The sequence below is a fragment of the Gigantopelta aegis genome, chromosome 8 (genome assembly GCF_016097555.1).
Source record: "Gigantopelta aegis isolate Gae_Host chromosome 8, Gae_host_genome, whole genome shotgun sequence".
Taxonomy (NCBI): Eukaryota; Metazoa; Mollusca; class Gastropoda; order Neomphalida; family Peltospiridae; genus Gigantopelta; species Gigantopelta aegis.
In genome coordinates, this window is record NC_054706.1 from 10,037,001 (window position 1) to 10,056,242 (window position 19,242).

The window sequence follows — 19,242 nt, forward strand, 5'->3', positions numbered from 1 at the left end:
TAATATCAGCGAACTAACATAGAAATGTTTGATGTATTACTAAATTTGGGAACACTTAATTACTGTCTATTGTTATTATGTAAGAACTGAACAAACATGTTCCTTTCGGTTCTCTTCGTAGGCAATTTGGTTCATAAAAAAAGACCAACCACCACTTGGCTCCAGACCAGACTAGTCTCGATAAACCACTATGTTTCGAACATGCACAGATTTGAATGTATGCTACGCTTTTGAAGCCAGTTTAAACTGAAGCTTGATAACCAAACTTTATTTTATTTTATTTTATTTTTAATTCGGTAACGTTTTATTCACTGATTATTCAATTTAATAATTATTTGGAAATGTTTCACGCGAATCCAAATAGATTCGGATGTTTTATGCTTGCGCGAATCCTGGCGCGAATCGCATTCGGAGATTCGCGCGAATTTATAGCCCTGCAATTCAACACTGAAAGCTGTCCAGCGTTCAGAAAACAAAAGGACGTTTATTTTGATGTAAGGACATCAAAAATGACGTCATTCGAGATTGACGTCATTTCCATTCAAATATACACCGCGCCACATATTCTTACGTCATCTAGTAATGGCGGACTGGAATTAAAGTTGCTTGTACAGTTTACAAAACACGTCGTATTAAGCTTGATTTTATATTATAAAGACATTATTACCCTCGTGTGTTTCGGTATCGTCAGTATAATATATTAAGTATAAAAAATAATGTATTATGCTCCCCATAGGCTCGCATAATACAATTTTTATTACTAACATATGGTATTGACGATATCGAAAAACACTGGTAATAATCATTGTTTTGCTGCACCTTATCGCTGTTGTTAAAATATCCCTTTTATATAAAAGTAAACATTTAATGTGGCCGCTTAATACAGGTATTTGTAGCGATTTGGGATCTGATTTAGGTGACTGGTGGCCGCATTAGACAGGTGGCCGCTTATTACAGGTGCATTTACATTATAAATCGTTTCAGAGGGGGAAAAGTGGCTGCTTAAGGCAGGTGAACGCTGATTCCAGGTGGCCGCTAGGACAAGTTTGACTGTATATATATATATATATATATATATATATATATATATATATAACAAAATTACATTTAAAAAAAAAAAAAAAAAAAAAACTACTACCAACAGTTCAGTTATTTAATAATGACATGTTTCGGCATATTGCCTTTTTCAAATTAACAATAAGATGACGTAACGTCATCCTGATGTCATTCTCATTGAGACAAACAGACTATTTTTTATTTTTTATACACTCTCATTTCCATTATTGTAATATTGTTTTATCAATTTGTACAGGATCTGCGTAGATACAACAGTAGTCTAAAAACAGCAGTTTAATGCATTGAAAAGTAGCCGTCAAAACAGACATTAGGCCACTAACTGAACATATTGAAATTTTAAACAACAATGTCACATTTTAAATAGAAAAAGGTAATAATAAGTGTATAAATGCATTTTATAGCAATTTTGTTAAATTACTATAAAGACAAGATTATTTAATTAATTATGGAACATGAAACACAAAGTAATGTCACTGTACTGCATTGGATATTTATAACGTTACTGAATGCCTAAGATGTGTTTACATGAAATATAACGTTATCATTAAGTTCATGTGGCGTTTTGGTTCTCAGTTCGAGTATCCAAAACGTTTCTCTAACTAGTCGATGATGTTCATCATTGCTAAATACTTGTTCAATAGGCATAAAAGAAAAGTTAGATATGGAATGATAATTCGTATTAAAGTGGGTATTAACCAACGTAGATTTGCTAGGATATAAATTGATGTCGCTACGATGTCCATTCATACGTAAAGACAGCTTACCCCCTGTTTGTCCTACATATTGCATACAACATTTTGTGCAGGTGATAAGATAAATCACGTTTGAAGAACAGCATGTCATAGTATGTTTTATGGGATAAACGCGTCCAGTTTGACTGCTTTCAAAGTGCGTTTTTTCTTCAAGGAATTTGTCATTTTTACATTTACTTTTACCACATTTTAATGCACAGTGCTTTTTATTATCATCGTTAGATTGTAGTTTAGAATGAACAAGCATGTCTTTAAGATTATGTGGTCTTTTAAAAGCAACAATTGGTTTACTTTGTGCTAGTATGTTGAGTTTACTTGACTGTTCGAGAATTCCCCAATATCTGTGTAATATATGGCCAATATTTGGTAGGCATGGGTTGTATGTTATGACAAAAGGTATCATTGTTTCTTGTTCAGACGTAGATGCAGGAGATTCGATATGTTTTTCTTTGGGTCCAATTAATGTTTTTTTTTCTATAGCATTATTTACAATGGCAGGAGGGTAAAGTCTATTCAAGAAGTGTTTTTTCAAACTATTTAGTTCAGTTTGTGACGTGTCACTGTTTGAAATGATTCTGGTGTACATTTTAGCTTGACTGAACGGAATTCCTTTTTTACATGCCTTGGGGTGAGCTGATTTGAAATGTAAATATTGGTGTGTGTTTGTTACTTTTGTGTGAACAGTTGATGAAAAAGACCCACTATCTGTTTTAATGACATCGACATCTAAAAATGTAACTTTATTCCTTGAATATGTGTATGTAAATTGAATGGTAGGGTGCTGTTGATTGGCAGATTCAATGAATTTATTAAGATCTTGTTCAGAATGGTCCCAAATAAAAAATATGTCATCTATATATCTAAGCCAAAGTAGCGGCGATCTAACACATTTGCTCAGCAGAACTTTTTCAAAACAACCCATAAATAAATTAGCATAACTAGAGGCCATTCTTGTACCCATTGCAGTGCCTTGTATTTGGATAAAGTTTTCACCATTAAATTGAAAATTATTTGATTCTAATATTGTTGCAACTAGTTTACTAATTGTTTTAATGGGTATGTTGGAGTTGTAATTATCACCAGTTAGAGTTCTTTCTATTGCTTCAATCCCTTCGTTGTGAGGAATGTTTGTATATAAAGATGAAACGTCCATAGTTACGAGGAATGATTTTTTGGATACATTTGGTATATTACGCAATTTTGTAAGAAAGTCCGATGTGTCACGTACATATGAGTCTAATTTTTCGAAGTGTGGCTTCAGAATGTCATCTATGAGACACGAAATACATTCTGTTGGTGAATTACATCCGGATATGATTGGGCGTCCTGGATATCCCAGAGGGAGGTCATTTTTAACAGTTTTGTGTATTTAGGTAAAATGTAGAACTATGGAGTCTGACGTTCCTCGTGTTTTAAACATTTAAATACATCCTCTGTAATTTCTTGATTATTGCGCATTTGATGTATTATTTTGCTAACAGTTTTTATATGAGCCTCAGTTAAGTCTATTTCTGGGTTTTTTGTAAAATCGTTTGTCTGATACTTGTCACTTGACTTCTGCAATATAACTGTCTTGGTTCATAATTACAATGGTAGAACTTTTGTCGGCTTTTTTTTATGACTATTGAGTCATCCATTATTAGTTTCCTTAGAGCCTTCCTTTCACATTTTGATATATTTCCAAAATGTTTCTTTTTGTTATTTTCTTTCAATATGCTTTGTGTTATAATGTGTATATATGTATGTATATATATATATATATATATATATATATATATATATATATATATGTATATATACATATATATATATGTATATATACATATATATGAATATATATATATATGAATATATATATATATATATATATATATATATATATATATATATATATATATATATATATATATATATATATATGTATATATATATATATATATATATATATATATATATATATATATATATATATATATATATATATATGTCATATCCAAAGTAAGAAACGTATGTGATTCGGTTAAATATTTGACGATTTTTCAAATCACATGCACATTTTATGTAAATTAATACATGTGTTGTTTATTTATTTATTTATTTATAGATATATTCTTCCGCTTGAAGAATTTACAGTAATTGCCAAGATAGACAGTGGAACCAACGCTTTGTTTGTCTTAGATTTTGAAAATATCCGCGAACTGGTAGTAGTGTGTAATGGAGACCGTTTTGTAGCCAACACCAGTTACTTCTATAATGAAACAGGTATTCACCAACTGAATGTACTGGTTTCAAACTACATTGGCCAAATCAGCGACACCATGGATGTCTTTGTGATGTACAAGCCAAACGGCTTCACAATTACGCAGTCAGCTCCATCGCTATTGCAAAGCACAGAAAACGCCGTCTTTACCATTGCTCTGGACAACACTGCACAGATCTCGATGAACAACCTGACAGTCTCTTTCCAGCAGAGTAATTTATGTGATTTCATTGTGGCCGAGTCATTGATTATCTCCCCTGGTAACTCTAAAAATTTTGAGTATTCTTTTCTAGCACAAGGAAACTATACAATTAAAGTGAAAATTACAAATGCTGTAGGAAGCATCTCGAATTCATTTGATGTTTATGTGTGGGATAAATTGAACGTCAGTCTCCATTTCCCCATCTATGTAGTCGTGAACGAAGAAGTTAATTTCTCTTTGGATGGACATCCACCATTTGGATTCCAGTACAAAATTGATTTTGGTAATGGTATTGTTAGGGCAAATAACAGTGAAGACATTTTCTATAGCACATACTCTCCAATAGACCTCACTGGTATTATATACACTGATCCTGGAAATTATACTATTCATCTTGAAGCAACAAATTCGATGTACTCGGTAGTGCAATGCATTGAAACCACAGCAGTCATTCCTATCGATGGACTGTTGATCGACTGGGGAAATGCGGTTAATCTTATAAGAAAGCCCTACGAGGTTCAGGTGAACGTAAGTAAAGGGACCAACGTCACTGTCATGGTCAAGTTTAATGAAGACGTTTACGTATACAATGAATGTCAGTACATGCAAGCCGAATATATATACGCTGCTGTAGGGAAGTACACAGTTAACGTGGTGGCATTCAATCCTGTTAGTAATACATCTAACATGTTTGATCTTGAGGTAGTATATGACTTAAATGGATTCACTATTAGCCAAGAAAAAAACATTCTGCCGACAACTGAAAACGCCAGTTTCGGTATCCACTTGAATGAAACAGCTGCAGTTCCAATGGGCAATATGTCAGTCATCATCACGTATAATGATACATTTTATTTCATGTGCCCATTGATTATTTCGCCTAGAGGCACCCAAGAGTTTCCGTTTCATTTTGTATCACAGGGAAATCACTCGGTCACAGTAACAGTAGTGTCCACATTTGGAACGCAGGTATCAAAGGAACTGGATGTCTATGTCTGGGATTTTCAAAACAGCTTCACAATCACGCAGTCAACTCCATCGCTATTGCAAAGCACAGAAAACGCCGTCTTCACCATTGCTCTTGACAGTATTGCACAGGTCTCGACGAGCAACTTGACAGTCACTTTCCAGCACAGTAATTTACCTGATGTCATGGTGGCCGAGGCATTGATTATCAACCCTGGTAACTCTAAAAACTTTGAGTATTCTTTTGCATCACAAGGAAACTATACAATTGAAGTGAACATTACAAATGTTTTAGGAAGCATCTCGAATTCATTTGATGTGTATGTGTGGGATAAATTGAACGTCAGTCTCCATTTCCCCATCTATGTAGTCGTGAACGAAGAAGTTAATTTCTCTTTGGATGGACATCCACCATTTGGATTCCAGTACAAAATTGATTTTGGTAATGGTATTGTTAGGGCAAACAATAGTGAAGACATTTTCTATAGCACATACTCTCCAATAGACCTCACTGGTATCATCTACACTGATCCTGGAAATTATACTATTCATCTTGAAGCAACAAATCCGATGTACGCAGTAGTGCAAGACTTTGAAATCACAGCAGTCATTCCTATCGATGGACTGCTGGTCGACTGGGGAAATGCAGTTAATCTTGTAAGAAAGCCCTACGAGGTTCAGGTGAACGTAAGTAAAGGGACCAACGTCACTGTCATGGTCAAGTTTAATGAAGACGTTTACTTATATAATGAATGTCAGTACATGCAAGCCGAATATATCTACACTGCTGTTGGGAAGTACACAGTTGGCGTGCTTGCAGTCAATCCTGTTAGTAATGAATCTACCACATTTGAACTTGAGGTAGTATATGACTTGAATGGATTGACTATTAGCCTAGAACAAAACCTTCTGCAGACAACTGAAAACGCCAGTTTCGGTATCCACTTGAATGAAACAGCTGCAGTTCCAATGGGCAATATGTCAGTCATCATCACGTATAATGATACATTTTATTTCATGTGCCCATTGATTATTTCGTCTAGAGGCACCCAAGAGTTTCCGTTTCATTTTGTATTACAGGGAAATCACTCTGTCACAGTAACAGTAGTTTCCATATTTGGAACACAGGTATCAAAGGAACTGGATGTCTACGTCTGGGATGTTCTAAATGTAAGTCTATCAGTCGATCACAACAGTTTTGAAGTTGGTGCTCATCCTACATTTCAGATACTTCATCCGCCACCTTCTGGCTTCTTATACACTATTAACTTTGGCGAGTCTACAGTACTAAATCAAAGAGACCATTCTATCTTATCTGATCTCTATAATCCCATTATCTTCCCATTGTCGTTTAAGTATGATGTACCAGGACAATATTTCATAACTTTTACTGCATACAATGATATTTATATGACGGTCCAAAACCAGTTGTTGAACATACAGTACAGATTACCAGACAGTTACCTCCAGATTAATCCAAAACGAACATATGTTATTCCTGATGATATTGCTACATTTAAAATATTTTCAAAATCCAACAGCACTGCTGCCAAACCCACTAATGTCTTCTGTAATATTGATTATGGTGATGGGACCGTCTTACCAGATACCTCCACTGAGTTTGATTACGACGACACTGGCTTTGGACTTCTACTAGAACACAGTTACGCAACAGCTGGAACACACGAATTCATTCTGAACTGCAGCAACCTAATAAGCAAGCTTGTCCTCTCGTCCACGATCCTTGTGAAAGAGGTTACTGCTGATTCCTTCAGCATTTCTTACAGTAGCGACAGTCTGCTGTTCTCGTTGATGGTTGATCTCCACCTGTATGACTTGACAACTCCTCCCAACAATGTCAGGCTTGAGTGGGATTTTGGTGATGGCTCTAGTCCTGAAATAGATGATCCCATGATTAGCTTTGCTAAGCAGCACACCTACACAAAGAGAGGGACTTATTCAGGTTTTGTCAACATAACATATGCCAGTGACACAGTCAGCAAACCATTTGATGTCAGAATTGGGACTTTTGAAATAAAATTAATGACAGCTGAAACTATTGGGTTGGTGTCTAACAAGCAGTTTGATTTTAAGCTAACTAACTATTTACCTGGAACAGCTGCTACTGTTGATGTTATATGGGGTGATGAAACCACGGACACATACACATTTGATCAAGGTCAATCACAGAAGCCGTTTAATCACATATTTGTATTAGGTGGAGTGTTTACACCACAAATTCAGGCAACTACGAATAAGGGTATTGAAAATTCATCTCTTGAAAATTCAATCATCATACAGAATGCTGTCCAAAACCTAACATGGACTATATCATCAAATGTCATACTTCTGAGTCCATTTGCACCGAAACTTATATACACTGGCAACCAGTTCCTAATAAATATAACATGCGTCTTCAATTTCGAAGATGCCAGTTTGACCATGGAAAACATTAACCTGACCACTGAGTCACCAGAGGTATTCTCTCCAGAATTTACATACCTCACAGAAAAGGAGAGGTCCATTTCTGTAACCTGTTCAAACCTCTTCACCAGTCAGACTCTGACAGCTACGATTCTAGTTTTGAGCGATTGTTTTAATTCCGGCAACATGTTTGAAACAACTTACCGATCTGTTAGCACACCACTGAAAGCATTAATGTCATCTATTCCTGTCATCTCAGGGCGCGTGGAACTCACATCAAAGTGTCATAACAGCACTGATTTGACCTACACATGGACAGTTGAAGAGCAATACACTTCTGAATCTACTGGATGGAAAAAATTGAATGTCCATACCCCAAACGCGAAGTTGTATAATCTTGCAACTTCTGGTATTGGACCTGGTACTTTTCGACTGACCTGCAACCTGACTATTGTTTCAAGCAAGAAGAAATCCATAGAAGACTATATGTATGTTGAATTAATAAACCCCCCATTGGTGGCCGAACTAACAGGTGGAACACGTCGAGTTTGGGGGAAAAATTCAGTCATATCTTTGAATGCTGTGTCCAACTCCTATGACCCAGTCATTGGTTATGGAAAGCAAAACCACCTTTCATTTTCCTGGAGTTGCTATCAAGTAAATGAATACGACTTGGATAGCTATTTTGCACCACATAGTACAGATACTACCTACAGGGCAAAACCTTCCTGTAATATTGCATTGTCGTCAGATGGTACCATTACAGTTCCTGCAGGATTCTTACCATTAAATGTGTGGTCTCTTTTTGAAGCAAATATTACCAAGGATACTCGGGCAGCTGTCGCGATTCAAGTTATAAAGATTGTTGAAGTATCTCCGCCTCAAGTAGCTCTCGTGTAAGTATTCTTGGTAATACACTTTTGACACTAGACAGTGTTCAATAATTTTTAACCAATGCAATATCTACTAAATTTAGTAAACGAAACTTAAGACTCGAATCAGTGAAACAAATAACGTTATATCGCTGCCACATATGGCTACTTTTTTTTACAGTAGACACTAAAATTACGAATATACAATATAGCACTTAATAAGTACCTAAAGCATATTTAAAACTTCATATATTTCTACTTTTTCAACTTGACTTTCCTGTTTATATTCAATTGACGTTCAAGCTCGCTTGCATGGGCCCACAATTCGGCTATTCAGCACACAGGTTAACGGTTAATTGTTAGAAAGGAGTTCTGTCCTGCTAAGGCAAAAGACAGTAAGTGGTAGTCAGAATCAGAAACAAAATTATTCAACTGCTTAATAAAGACTGTCAGATGAATAAAAGTAACAAAAAGTGACTTTTTAGAAACTGTTAATGCACTACTTACTGCTTTTTGGTTCCCTGTTTGTCCAACTCGAGGGGGCTATGGGTTTTGCCTCCCTCCTTCTGTATGCCATTCTGTCTGTCTCTATGTCCGTCTGTTCCATATACATTTTGTGTATAGGTTTAACATGTTTTGTTACAGATCAAGTTTGATTTCGTTGCATTTGATGCAAAATTCACAGAGGGATTACATTTAAACTTACTAGTCCTGCAGCAGAGGCTGCAAAAAGAGCCTTAGTTTTTTAGTAACCAGGACCGGAAGTATAACATTTGTCACTGTGACTGAAATTAACCTCTGACATTTTCTAAAGTTGGTGCGAAGAAGATGGCGGCTGTTTTTCAAAATGGCCGCCAATCATCATAAAAGCTGTATATGTTCAGAACTACGGCACTTAAAAATGTCATCTTGGTGTTAAAACAGCTGTTTATGGGCTCAGTGAGTGCATTAAAACTGTTTCCAATACTGTCAGATATTGTTTTGACTAATGGCTGACTAAAAGGATGGTAATTATGGTATGAAATCTAAAACCATTTGGTAACATGACTTAGAACAACCTAATTTTATGTCGAAAGTTAGTTTTTGATTGTTGCTAGGTTTAGTTAGCATGTTTTAAAAATTAGTTTCTTCAATTTTAAAGATGTTATCGACTAATAGAGACTTTTTAACGATTGTAATTACATATCAAATATATTTTTCTGTATAAAATATTAGTGGTTCTATATAAAACGTGTTTCTGATCGTTCTAATATCAGTACTAGGTTAAATTTCCTTTTATTTCTGAATGAATGAATGAGTGTTTAGTTAAACAAAATACCTTGAGGGTTGTTCACAAAACGACTTCAATGTGGTTTACATAATACATAGTACATACTACTGTCATCAGATGCCTTCTCAACTGACGGGATCGGACGTAGCCCAAATGTAAAGCGCTCGCCTGATCGATCCCCGTCGGTGGGCTCACGGCTGGTATAACAAACATACTTAACTCAACTGACATAACATGTGTTGGTGGATCACATGACACAACATAACTTGGTGCATCCCTTGGATACATCTGCATGCTGCTGTGCAAGGTTATCCAATGTCACGACATTAGCACTTTGAAGTACATGTGTATATAAAAATGGTCGCCTGGTGCACACCACGTTGTGCAGCAATTTTGAATTAATTAATGCATATAGTCTGTTTCATCAGTTTTTGTAACCCCTATCCATTAAATGTTTTTGTGTTTTTTCGAAATCAAACTTGGTGGAATCCTCATTCATTGTCATGGTGTTTATCGCAATGTTAACTGGTATCAGTGCAGTCTGCATGTGCATGGGTCTTCAGCTGGTGGTCATTTCTTTGCAAAGACACTATGCTTATAGACAATGTTTCACTGAATATTGTTTAACAATGCGCTTTCAGCGTTATGGAACAGAGCCCAAGAAACCTCGTAGCTAACCGCTGATGACATCGCGAGACATTACCACACCCAAACGTGAGTTTGGAAATGCTGCCAAGAGTGGTTTTGAACAGAAAACATGTTTTGTGGGTATATGGTACACACGCCAATGAACCAGGTTTAATGTTATCCAGAATTGCTGAACAAACTGATACGAAAGTTACTGCCCATTTCGTGTGCTTTAAAGTGTCAATGATCATGCTTTGACAATGGATAACCATGAAGAACACCAGGCAATACATGATCTATATGATTATGTTGTATATGAATATGATAGTGCGATGAAGCCTCTAGTGTACTAGATGATAATTAATATGATGATGGTAGTATGCATAGCACTGTGTACTCAATTTATATATTACCCTCAGTGGTTTTCGAGTTATGGATTTGTTAACAATTAATTAATTCATTATTAATTAATTAATTAATTAATTAATTGATTTATTCATTATTAATTCATTATTAATTCGTTCATGGTTTGGTATTATAGTTGTGTTAACTTGTGAGTGCTAATAGCTCTATAAAGACAACGATGCTTACTCAATGAGCAGTGAATTGATCAATGGCATAGCATATATACCTCATCTTGATTTATCATTTTAGACGAACGGTTACAATTTTATGTTACATTTTGTGTTAGTAGTCTTCAAACCATGTCAGCTAAACTTATCAACCATTAAAATGTAATATTTAATATAAATAGTGTCTTTCCAACACACATTATTAGATTTTCATGCCAAAAAGACTGCCATGTTCGTCAGCCATTTTAACTGTTTGACAACCAATTATCTGACAGTATAGCAAACCGTTTTGATAAACTTAATGATTGCATAAACATCAGTTTGGACAACAAGATCATCTTCCTAAGTGTTGTAATTCTAAAGATATACAATCATTGTATTGATGGACTGGCGGCCATCTTGTTCGCACCAACTTTAGAAAATGACATCTTATATTTTCATGACCTCTGCACCCCAGAGATTAATTTCCACCATGGTGACAAATGTTATACTTCCGGCACCGATACACTTCACTTTTGGGGCCTCTGCTGTAGGACTATACAGTTTTGTGCAATACCTGAAGATATTAAAATGGAATTTTGTATATAGCTTTACCGGGTACAGTTATAGATCAAATTTAACGTTATATGGCAATTTACACCTCTTTAATACGGTTATGTCCCTTGAAATTTAGGAGATAAGAACATTTGGTCGTTAACTCTGATTCGCCTTAGGACGCATGGCTTAACCGTAACGGGAGTATTGTTTTTTTTTAGCAATCTGATTTAAGAAAGCATCAACACAAGCATTGTGCCTGATAACCTATGTACAGGTTACAACAAATTGCAGTGGTGGATCCAGAAAATCAATTTGGGGGGGGGGGGGGGGGGGGTGAGGGGGCAAAGACATCAGGCGGAATGCCAAGGGAACTTTTGGGGAGGTTTGGAGAAGGATCGTAAAAAAATTGAAATTAATATATAATAAAATTATAACTCACTAAATTTAGGGGGATCAGGGCCCCTGCCCCCCCCCCCCCCCCCTAGATCCGCCTCTGAATTGTATGGGCCAAATAGCCTATACATGTAGCTTGTGACACAGTTATGGAGTTTACAATTCCTTCACAAACACGCTTACTATTAACGGTGTACAGATACTTGTTATGTAATTTACCTTTAAAACAGATGCATTTGATTAAACGTTATACGGATGTGATTTTGTTCAAAATAGTTTATGGATATCGAAGTACTGCTCTCAACTTTGTTGACGTATGGTAACATGAAAAACTGTTCTCGACTTATTTTGGTGTCTGACCTGTCTGGCAGCGTTTCTCGTGTAAATACATTGTAAATATGGCGAAAACAATTTCTCTGGATTGTGTCATGCTTCGTTCATCTGTGGAGCCACTAGAAAACTTACTCCGAAAATACAAAATACGACTGGCATATCAAAGGCCGTACTACCCTGTCTGTGGGATGGTGCATATAAAAGATCCCTTGCTGCTAATCGGAAAGAGTAGCCCATGTAGTGGCGACAGCGGGTTTCCTCTCTCATTATCTGTGTGGTCCTTGACCATATGTCTGACGCCATATATCCGTAAATATAATTTGTTGAGTGCGTCGTTAAATAAAATATTTCTTTCTTTTTTTCCTAAAATACAAAGAGAGAACCACACATGGATGCTGCTGATACTGGTATACCATATGTGCAGGACCAGACAGAGACTAATGGCTAGTTTTGAAAGAAAAGAAAGAAATGTTTTATTTAACGACGCACTCAACACATTTTATTTATGGTTATATGGCGTCAGACATATGGTCAAGGACCACACAGATTTGAGAGGAAACCCGCTGTCGCCACTACATGGGCTACTCTTTCCGATTAGCAGCAAGGGATCTTTTATTTGCGCCTCCCACAGGCAGGATAGCACAAACTATGGCCTTTGCTGAACCAGTTATGGATCACTAGTCGGTGCAAGTGGTTTACACCTACCCATTGAGCCTTGCGGAGCACTCACTCAGGGTTTGGAGTCGGTATCTGGATTAAAAATCCCATGCCTCGACTGGAATCCGAACCCAGTACCTACCAGTCTGTAGACCGATGGCCTAACCACGACGCCACCGAGTCCGGTCAGGCTAGTTTTGAAATGTGTCATATGATTGTAAATACAATACAAACGAGGATTGTGGTTCCACATACGTTAGCATTAAAGCAAATCCATTATCTAAACTTTATTATTGATAAAAATAAATTCTAACCACTGTTCTAAATAAGCACATGCCCGTTTGTCCCGACAAGAGAAATATGTGCTTGGACAAATATTTGTTACTCAATGGTTGTCCTATGGACCAGTAAAAACATTTCAATGCAGTTTCATTTTAAGCAGTAAAAACAGTGTCCTTGCATTTGAATAAAACCAACAATTTATTTGGATAAGTAGATTTCTAGGTGTACTTGTCCAGTTTGACTAGTGAAAGTTTCTGCTTATTTTATCACTGCTGACATTTGCTTTTGTTCTAGCTGTAAGTGGAACTGTGAACTGAAGAAAGCTAGTGGGGCTCGCATGCTTTATGAGACAAATGTAATCTGCCCTGATTGTTCCTCTGCCGAACTAGCATCAGGTGTCTATGAATGGACCTTCTACAAGTACAGCGGGAATGGGTATGATGTAGTGAATAATACAGATTCGCACTTCCATTCAGGTAAGAGACTTGATTGATAGAAATATATGTCATATTCTGTGAACAATAAACTGATTAGGTACAAGTTTTCAAAATGACTAGGCCAGATGGCAATGTAATTTACGATATGAAAATAAAATAATATTTTTGAAAGAAGAACACGAAATGTAATTTGGTATGTGTTTGCTATACTCATCTATACACTTCCCATTTACAATCGGTTGTAAATTTACTCTGTTCAGTAAATTCCAGAGCAAAGAAAGGAAGGACTATTTTATGTAACAATGCACTCAACACATTTGCATTTACGGTTATGTGGCGTCAGACATATAGTTTCAGAACACACAGACAATGCGAGAGAATGGGCTAAATGTCTTATTGTTAGCAAGGGATTGTGACGGGTGGCACTGGTGGTGCAGGATATGGCCACCGTTGGTGAACACCTGATATCATCACTCTTTTTACAGTGATTCATGGCTGTATGCTATCACAGCTGTATTTATTCCATTGAGCTCTATCGTGGCAAGCTAGGATTTTCTAAGCTAGTCTTGAGAGTGGCTGTCCTCCTTCAGGCGATAAAGGATGATGGCAAACCACGTTACAGATCTCCAAGGGAAGAGCCAGTCCTTGTTTAGACGAGCACTTATAAGTGGATCATGGAAGCAATCACGATTTTGCCTATCGTCCTTTCGACTCTGGCTTGTGCAGAGATACGATCTTGATATGGGAATACGGTTTTGTCATTAAGATTAATATACACCACACCACAGACAGGATAGTACATAACATGTCCTTTGTTATACCAGTTACGTAGCACTGGCTGACGAGAAAAAATAGCTCAAGGGACACACCGACGGGGATCGATCCTAGATCGATAACGCATCAGGTCAGCAGTTCACAATGGGATAGATCTCGTCTTGTAAATGTTGGATGAAAGTATTTTTCTACATAATTAAAGACAGTTAACTTATTGTATTCACATACAACTTAGAATATCCCTACGTACGAAATTATTTGACAACAAAATCCAGTTTGGGCTTCTTACAAATATTAAGACGACCAGAAACACATTGAATATACAGACACTGATATTTTAAACAAGAAAACACATTTAATATTTAAGTTTAATATAATATTTAAGTTTAATCGTAGAAATATTTTATTAGTCGGAAACATCGTACAATGCAGTAAACTCGAGAATGTCCCTTTAATTAATTTTATTAGCCATATTGGCAGAAAGACGTGGGGAAATAACAATGATCTTACCCAAACAAACGAAAACACATTTCTTCCTCAAGATTTGTTTTGGCATCATAATGAGTGCTTCATAATAAGCTTTGACATCACAACTGTTAGGCAACAACAGACAGACAACTAACTAACTTACGTCATCAGATATACGTACTCACAGCTATGACGCAACGCTGTCTCTTGCTCTTAACTAAGAACTTGTTTTCAATAACAGTATCGTTTGAAAATCTTCCATAAAATTATAAAGATTAATAATAAATAGAATACCCAACTCGCTGCTCGACAATACCGTTTATCTTGCAACCGCAAATTGATGACGACAACATCAATTCACTCCTGCAAGGTAAATATGACAATAATAATGGTGGTGGTGGTGGTGGTGGTGATGATGATGACGATGACGATGATGATGATGATGGTGGTGGTGGTTGTTGTGGTGTGGTGGTGGTGGTGATGCGAGGATGATAATAAAAAGAATAACGAATATTAGTATTATATATATATATATATATATATATATATATATATATATATATATATATATATATATATATATATATATATATATATATATCAAAGGTTCCATGATAAAATTCCCAAAGGCACAGGGTGATTACCGTAGAGATAAAACGCAGAGACACTGACGCATGTTTACATGCATGAAAAACAAAATCATAGTAGGAAAGTGACAACGAAACAGCCGAGTTATTATAACCTGTTGATTTGTTTTGTTTATGTATTGTAATAGCATCATCAGCGAAGATATTTGATCTGGATGGTGACTTCATGGAACCAGGACGCAGTTACAAGCTAAAGCTGAAATTTACTGTGACAAATATAGCCCCTGGCGAGTCTGAGGTCATATTCTCTGTCAACGAAGACCCATATGGCGGATTCTGCAGCGTGTCTCCTACGGAAGGTGAGAATACAAGGAACTAGCCGACATTATTGTTCTGTGCCTGTTCATTTACACATTCTGATTGTATGATTACTGTCCTGCATACCTGATACAAACAAACACACACACATACACACACGCACGCACGCACACACACACACACACACACACACACGCACACACACACACACACACACATACATATATATATATATATATATATATATATATATATATATATATATATATATATATATATATCACACACACTCGGTCACTCAGGACGTAGCGTGATCGGTTTGGGATCGATCGCCGTCAGTGGGCCATTGGACTATTTCTCGTTCCAGCCTGTGCACCACGACAGGTATATCTCCTGTTTGTGGGATGGTACATATAAAAGATTCCTTGCTACTAAAGCAAACAATATAGCGGTTTTACTCTCTAAAGCTACATGTCGAAATTACCAAATGTTTGACATCCAATAGCCGGTGATTAATATGTCAATGTGGTCTAGTGGTATCGTTAAACAAAACACACTTTAACTTTTTAACAGTCACTGAGGGTCTATTTTCAACAGTGTCCCTTATTTGTGTTAAGTAACATTTGTATGCTTTAAAAACCACACTGCTATTGTCTCAGTATAAACGTGTGTATGCTATTCCTATAACAAATATATTATTAGATCTTTCTTAACAATTACGTATTTCCGAAATAATACTTCCTACAAAAACGTTTTTTGTTTGTTTAACGACACCACTCGAGCACATTGGCTATCGGATGTCAAACATTTGGTAATTCTGACTGGTAGACATCAGAGGAAACCCGCTACATTCTTCCATTAGCAGCAAGGGATGTTTTATATGTACTTTCCCCCACAGACAGTGGCTGCACCATTCAAAACACAGCTTTCTGGCCAGTTGTTGCCAAAGGCAATCGAGCTGACCATTCGAATGATACCAATATGCAATGGTGGGAGGGTGGGGAGCAGGGTAAAACCCAACCTCACCCCAACCCCGCGGAAATGTTTTTAAATGTAGATGCTCAGGAACGTATTCTACAGTAATTTAGGATTGGGTTTTTTTCCCCTTCTATTTTACATATTTTCATGACCCCATCTTCCTCATGCTATAAATTATAGAACAGTATTACATTTTGTAGTAAAGATATTGCATTTGTGTCCTTTTCAGTTTATTTTGGATATATTTTTTATTTACTTTTCTCGTGTAATTACACAGTACTTTACATAATAATAATATTCCCACATAAATGCTAGTTATCTTTTCCGTCAGTATGTTTGAATAACTTAGTAAAGTCAGTAACAAAGACAATATTTCCTGTGACTGATGAGGTGTAGTCTACACTGGCCATAGATTTGCATGCACCACACGACACATACCCCATTGCTACATAGTCATCATCATGGCGTGTTATTGTCACTCCTGTCAATTCTGCAACACCAATTCTGATGAAAAAAATCACGAAAGTATATGTTATGTATAGTATAATCAGTGAAATTGTTTGGTTCATGAAAACTAGGTTCTTGAGAGGGCGGGAGGGGGGGGGGGGGAGAGAGAGAGAGAGAGAGAGAGAGAGAGAGAGAGAGAGAGAGAGAGAGAGAGAGAGAGAGAGAGAGAGAGAGAGACACTTTAATATGCCTCTATACCATCAGAAAAGGTGGAAAGGGACTTTAATAAATAAATTAAATTTTGAAGCGCAGACCAAAAAATATTAAATTTTAATTAACCACAATACATTTATTTACTAAGTTCAAAACGAAAAAAAAAAAAAAAAAGTAATTATTAAAACATGGAAATTTAGCCCTGGAGTGAGTTCTTGAAGATATACTATCTTAGGTTGTCGTAAATTTACTTTTATTGGCAATTAAAATTTAAGGTGTTTTTGTTTGTTTTTTCTTGGGATATTTGTACTAGGTTAAATTTAATTGTATTTCCTAGACAAAATCCAGTTTGGGCTTCTTACAGATATTAAGACGATCAGAAACACATTTAATATACAGCCACTGACATTCTAAACAAGAAAATATATTTAATATGTAAGTTTAATCGTAAAAAATATTTTATTAGTCAGAAACATCTTATAATGCAAGGATATCTCTTTAAATTCTGTTATTTATTATTATTTTTTATTATTATTATTATTATTTTAAGATTAAAACAATCAAATAATACCATGTTTATTGTATACACCTGTTTGCATCGTCAACACGTTCAGAGTTTGGGGTTTTATATTTTGATTTTATGTCAACTAAAGACATATATGACATGAATATCGGCCAAGTATTGAACAAATTTAGTCCTTTATGTGGAAGAAGGATCTGACATAATTTCATCTTGTTCACTTTATGGTCATTTGTTATGCTCCCTAAGTAATGTGGTGTGTCACTAAACAAACACACATATTCTTTCTTCTGTTAAAGGAACGGCCACAACTGATGACTTCACATTCACATGTAGTGGATGGAAAGATGAAGGTGCTCGCAATACACGTGACCCGTCACAAGATGGAAGCGAGCCTCTTACCTACGCCATTTCACAGATGAGAGGAAACGAAACGACTCTCATGTACAGTGGAAGTAAGAACAGTATCTTTGTCAAAACTGTTTGAAACAAGCAGAATAGATTGCACTTTAACAAGGTCATGGTTATAACAATATAACCATATATAGAGAAAGAGACAGTATGTTTTCTTTAACGATACTACTAAAACACATTCATTCGTTAAGCATCGGGTATTGGATTTCATTCACAATTCTAACATATAGTCTTACAGAAACATCTGCTATAATATTCGATTTGCAGCAAAAGTGGTCTTTCCTTTGTTCTTCCTCAAAGATCGGGCAGCACATACCATGACGTTTGAAATACCAAAAGTGGGATGCTGATTAGGATGGGGGAAAACGACTCGGAGAATCAGAGAAGGGGGAGGGGAAGAGAGTAAAATGAGAGAGAGAGTTGATGTGTATGTTGTGGTATATGTGTGTATGTCAGTGTGATTGTGTTTGTGTGTGTATGAGTTTGTGTGTGTATGAGTTTGCGTGTGTGTGTACGTCTGGTAAATATGTCGCATAGGGTTTCATTGTGTAGGTAGCATTCTTCTTTTACTTGACCATTATAGACCTTTTTATGAAGGACACAAGGATAATCACATTAAGAAATAGACGTCTAGAGATATGCGCCCATGAACAATGTTATAATTGTTGAGGCTCACAGAATGAGAAAATTACTTGTTTTAATATGGTTTTATATTACTACAAAAGAAGGGTGGTCAAAGTGAACGGTTTATAGCTCCCAGCCTATATTCCATCTTCGCAAGTCAAGGATCCTACTCTATATATACTTACGATGCAATGTCACGGAATACGACCATTATCACTGGAAGATCTAGTGGTTATGC

The 19,242-nt window shown here is 36.2% G+C and overlaps 1 protein-coding gene across 1 annotated transcript in view; it reads left to right on the top strand.

The window, feature by feature from the left end:
* LOC121379458 (polycystin-1-like) overlaps positions 1-19,242 on the top strand; it is a 52,105-nt gene that overhangs the window by 2,039 nt on the left and 30,824 nt on the right. The window contains exons 2-5 of the mRNA XM_041508100.1: positions 3,934-8,577; positions 13,519-13,700; positions 15,679-15,849; positions 18,266-18,421. Coding sequence (XP_041364034.1) covers positions 3,934-8,577; positions 13,519-13,700; positions 15,679-15,849; positions 18,266-18,421 — 5,153 coding nt within the window. The remainder of the gene's footprint in view (positions 1-3,933; positions 8,578-13,518; positions 13,701-15,678; positions 15,850-18,265; positions 18,422-19,242) is intronic.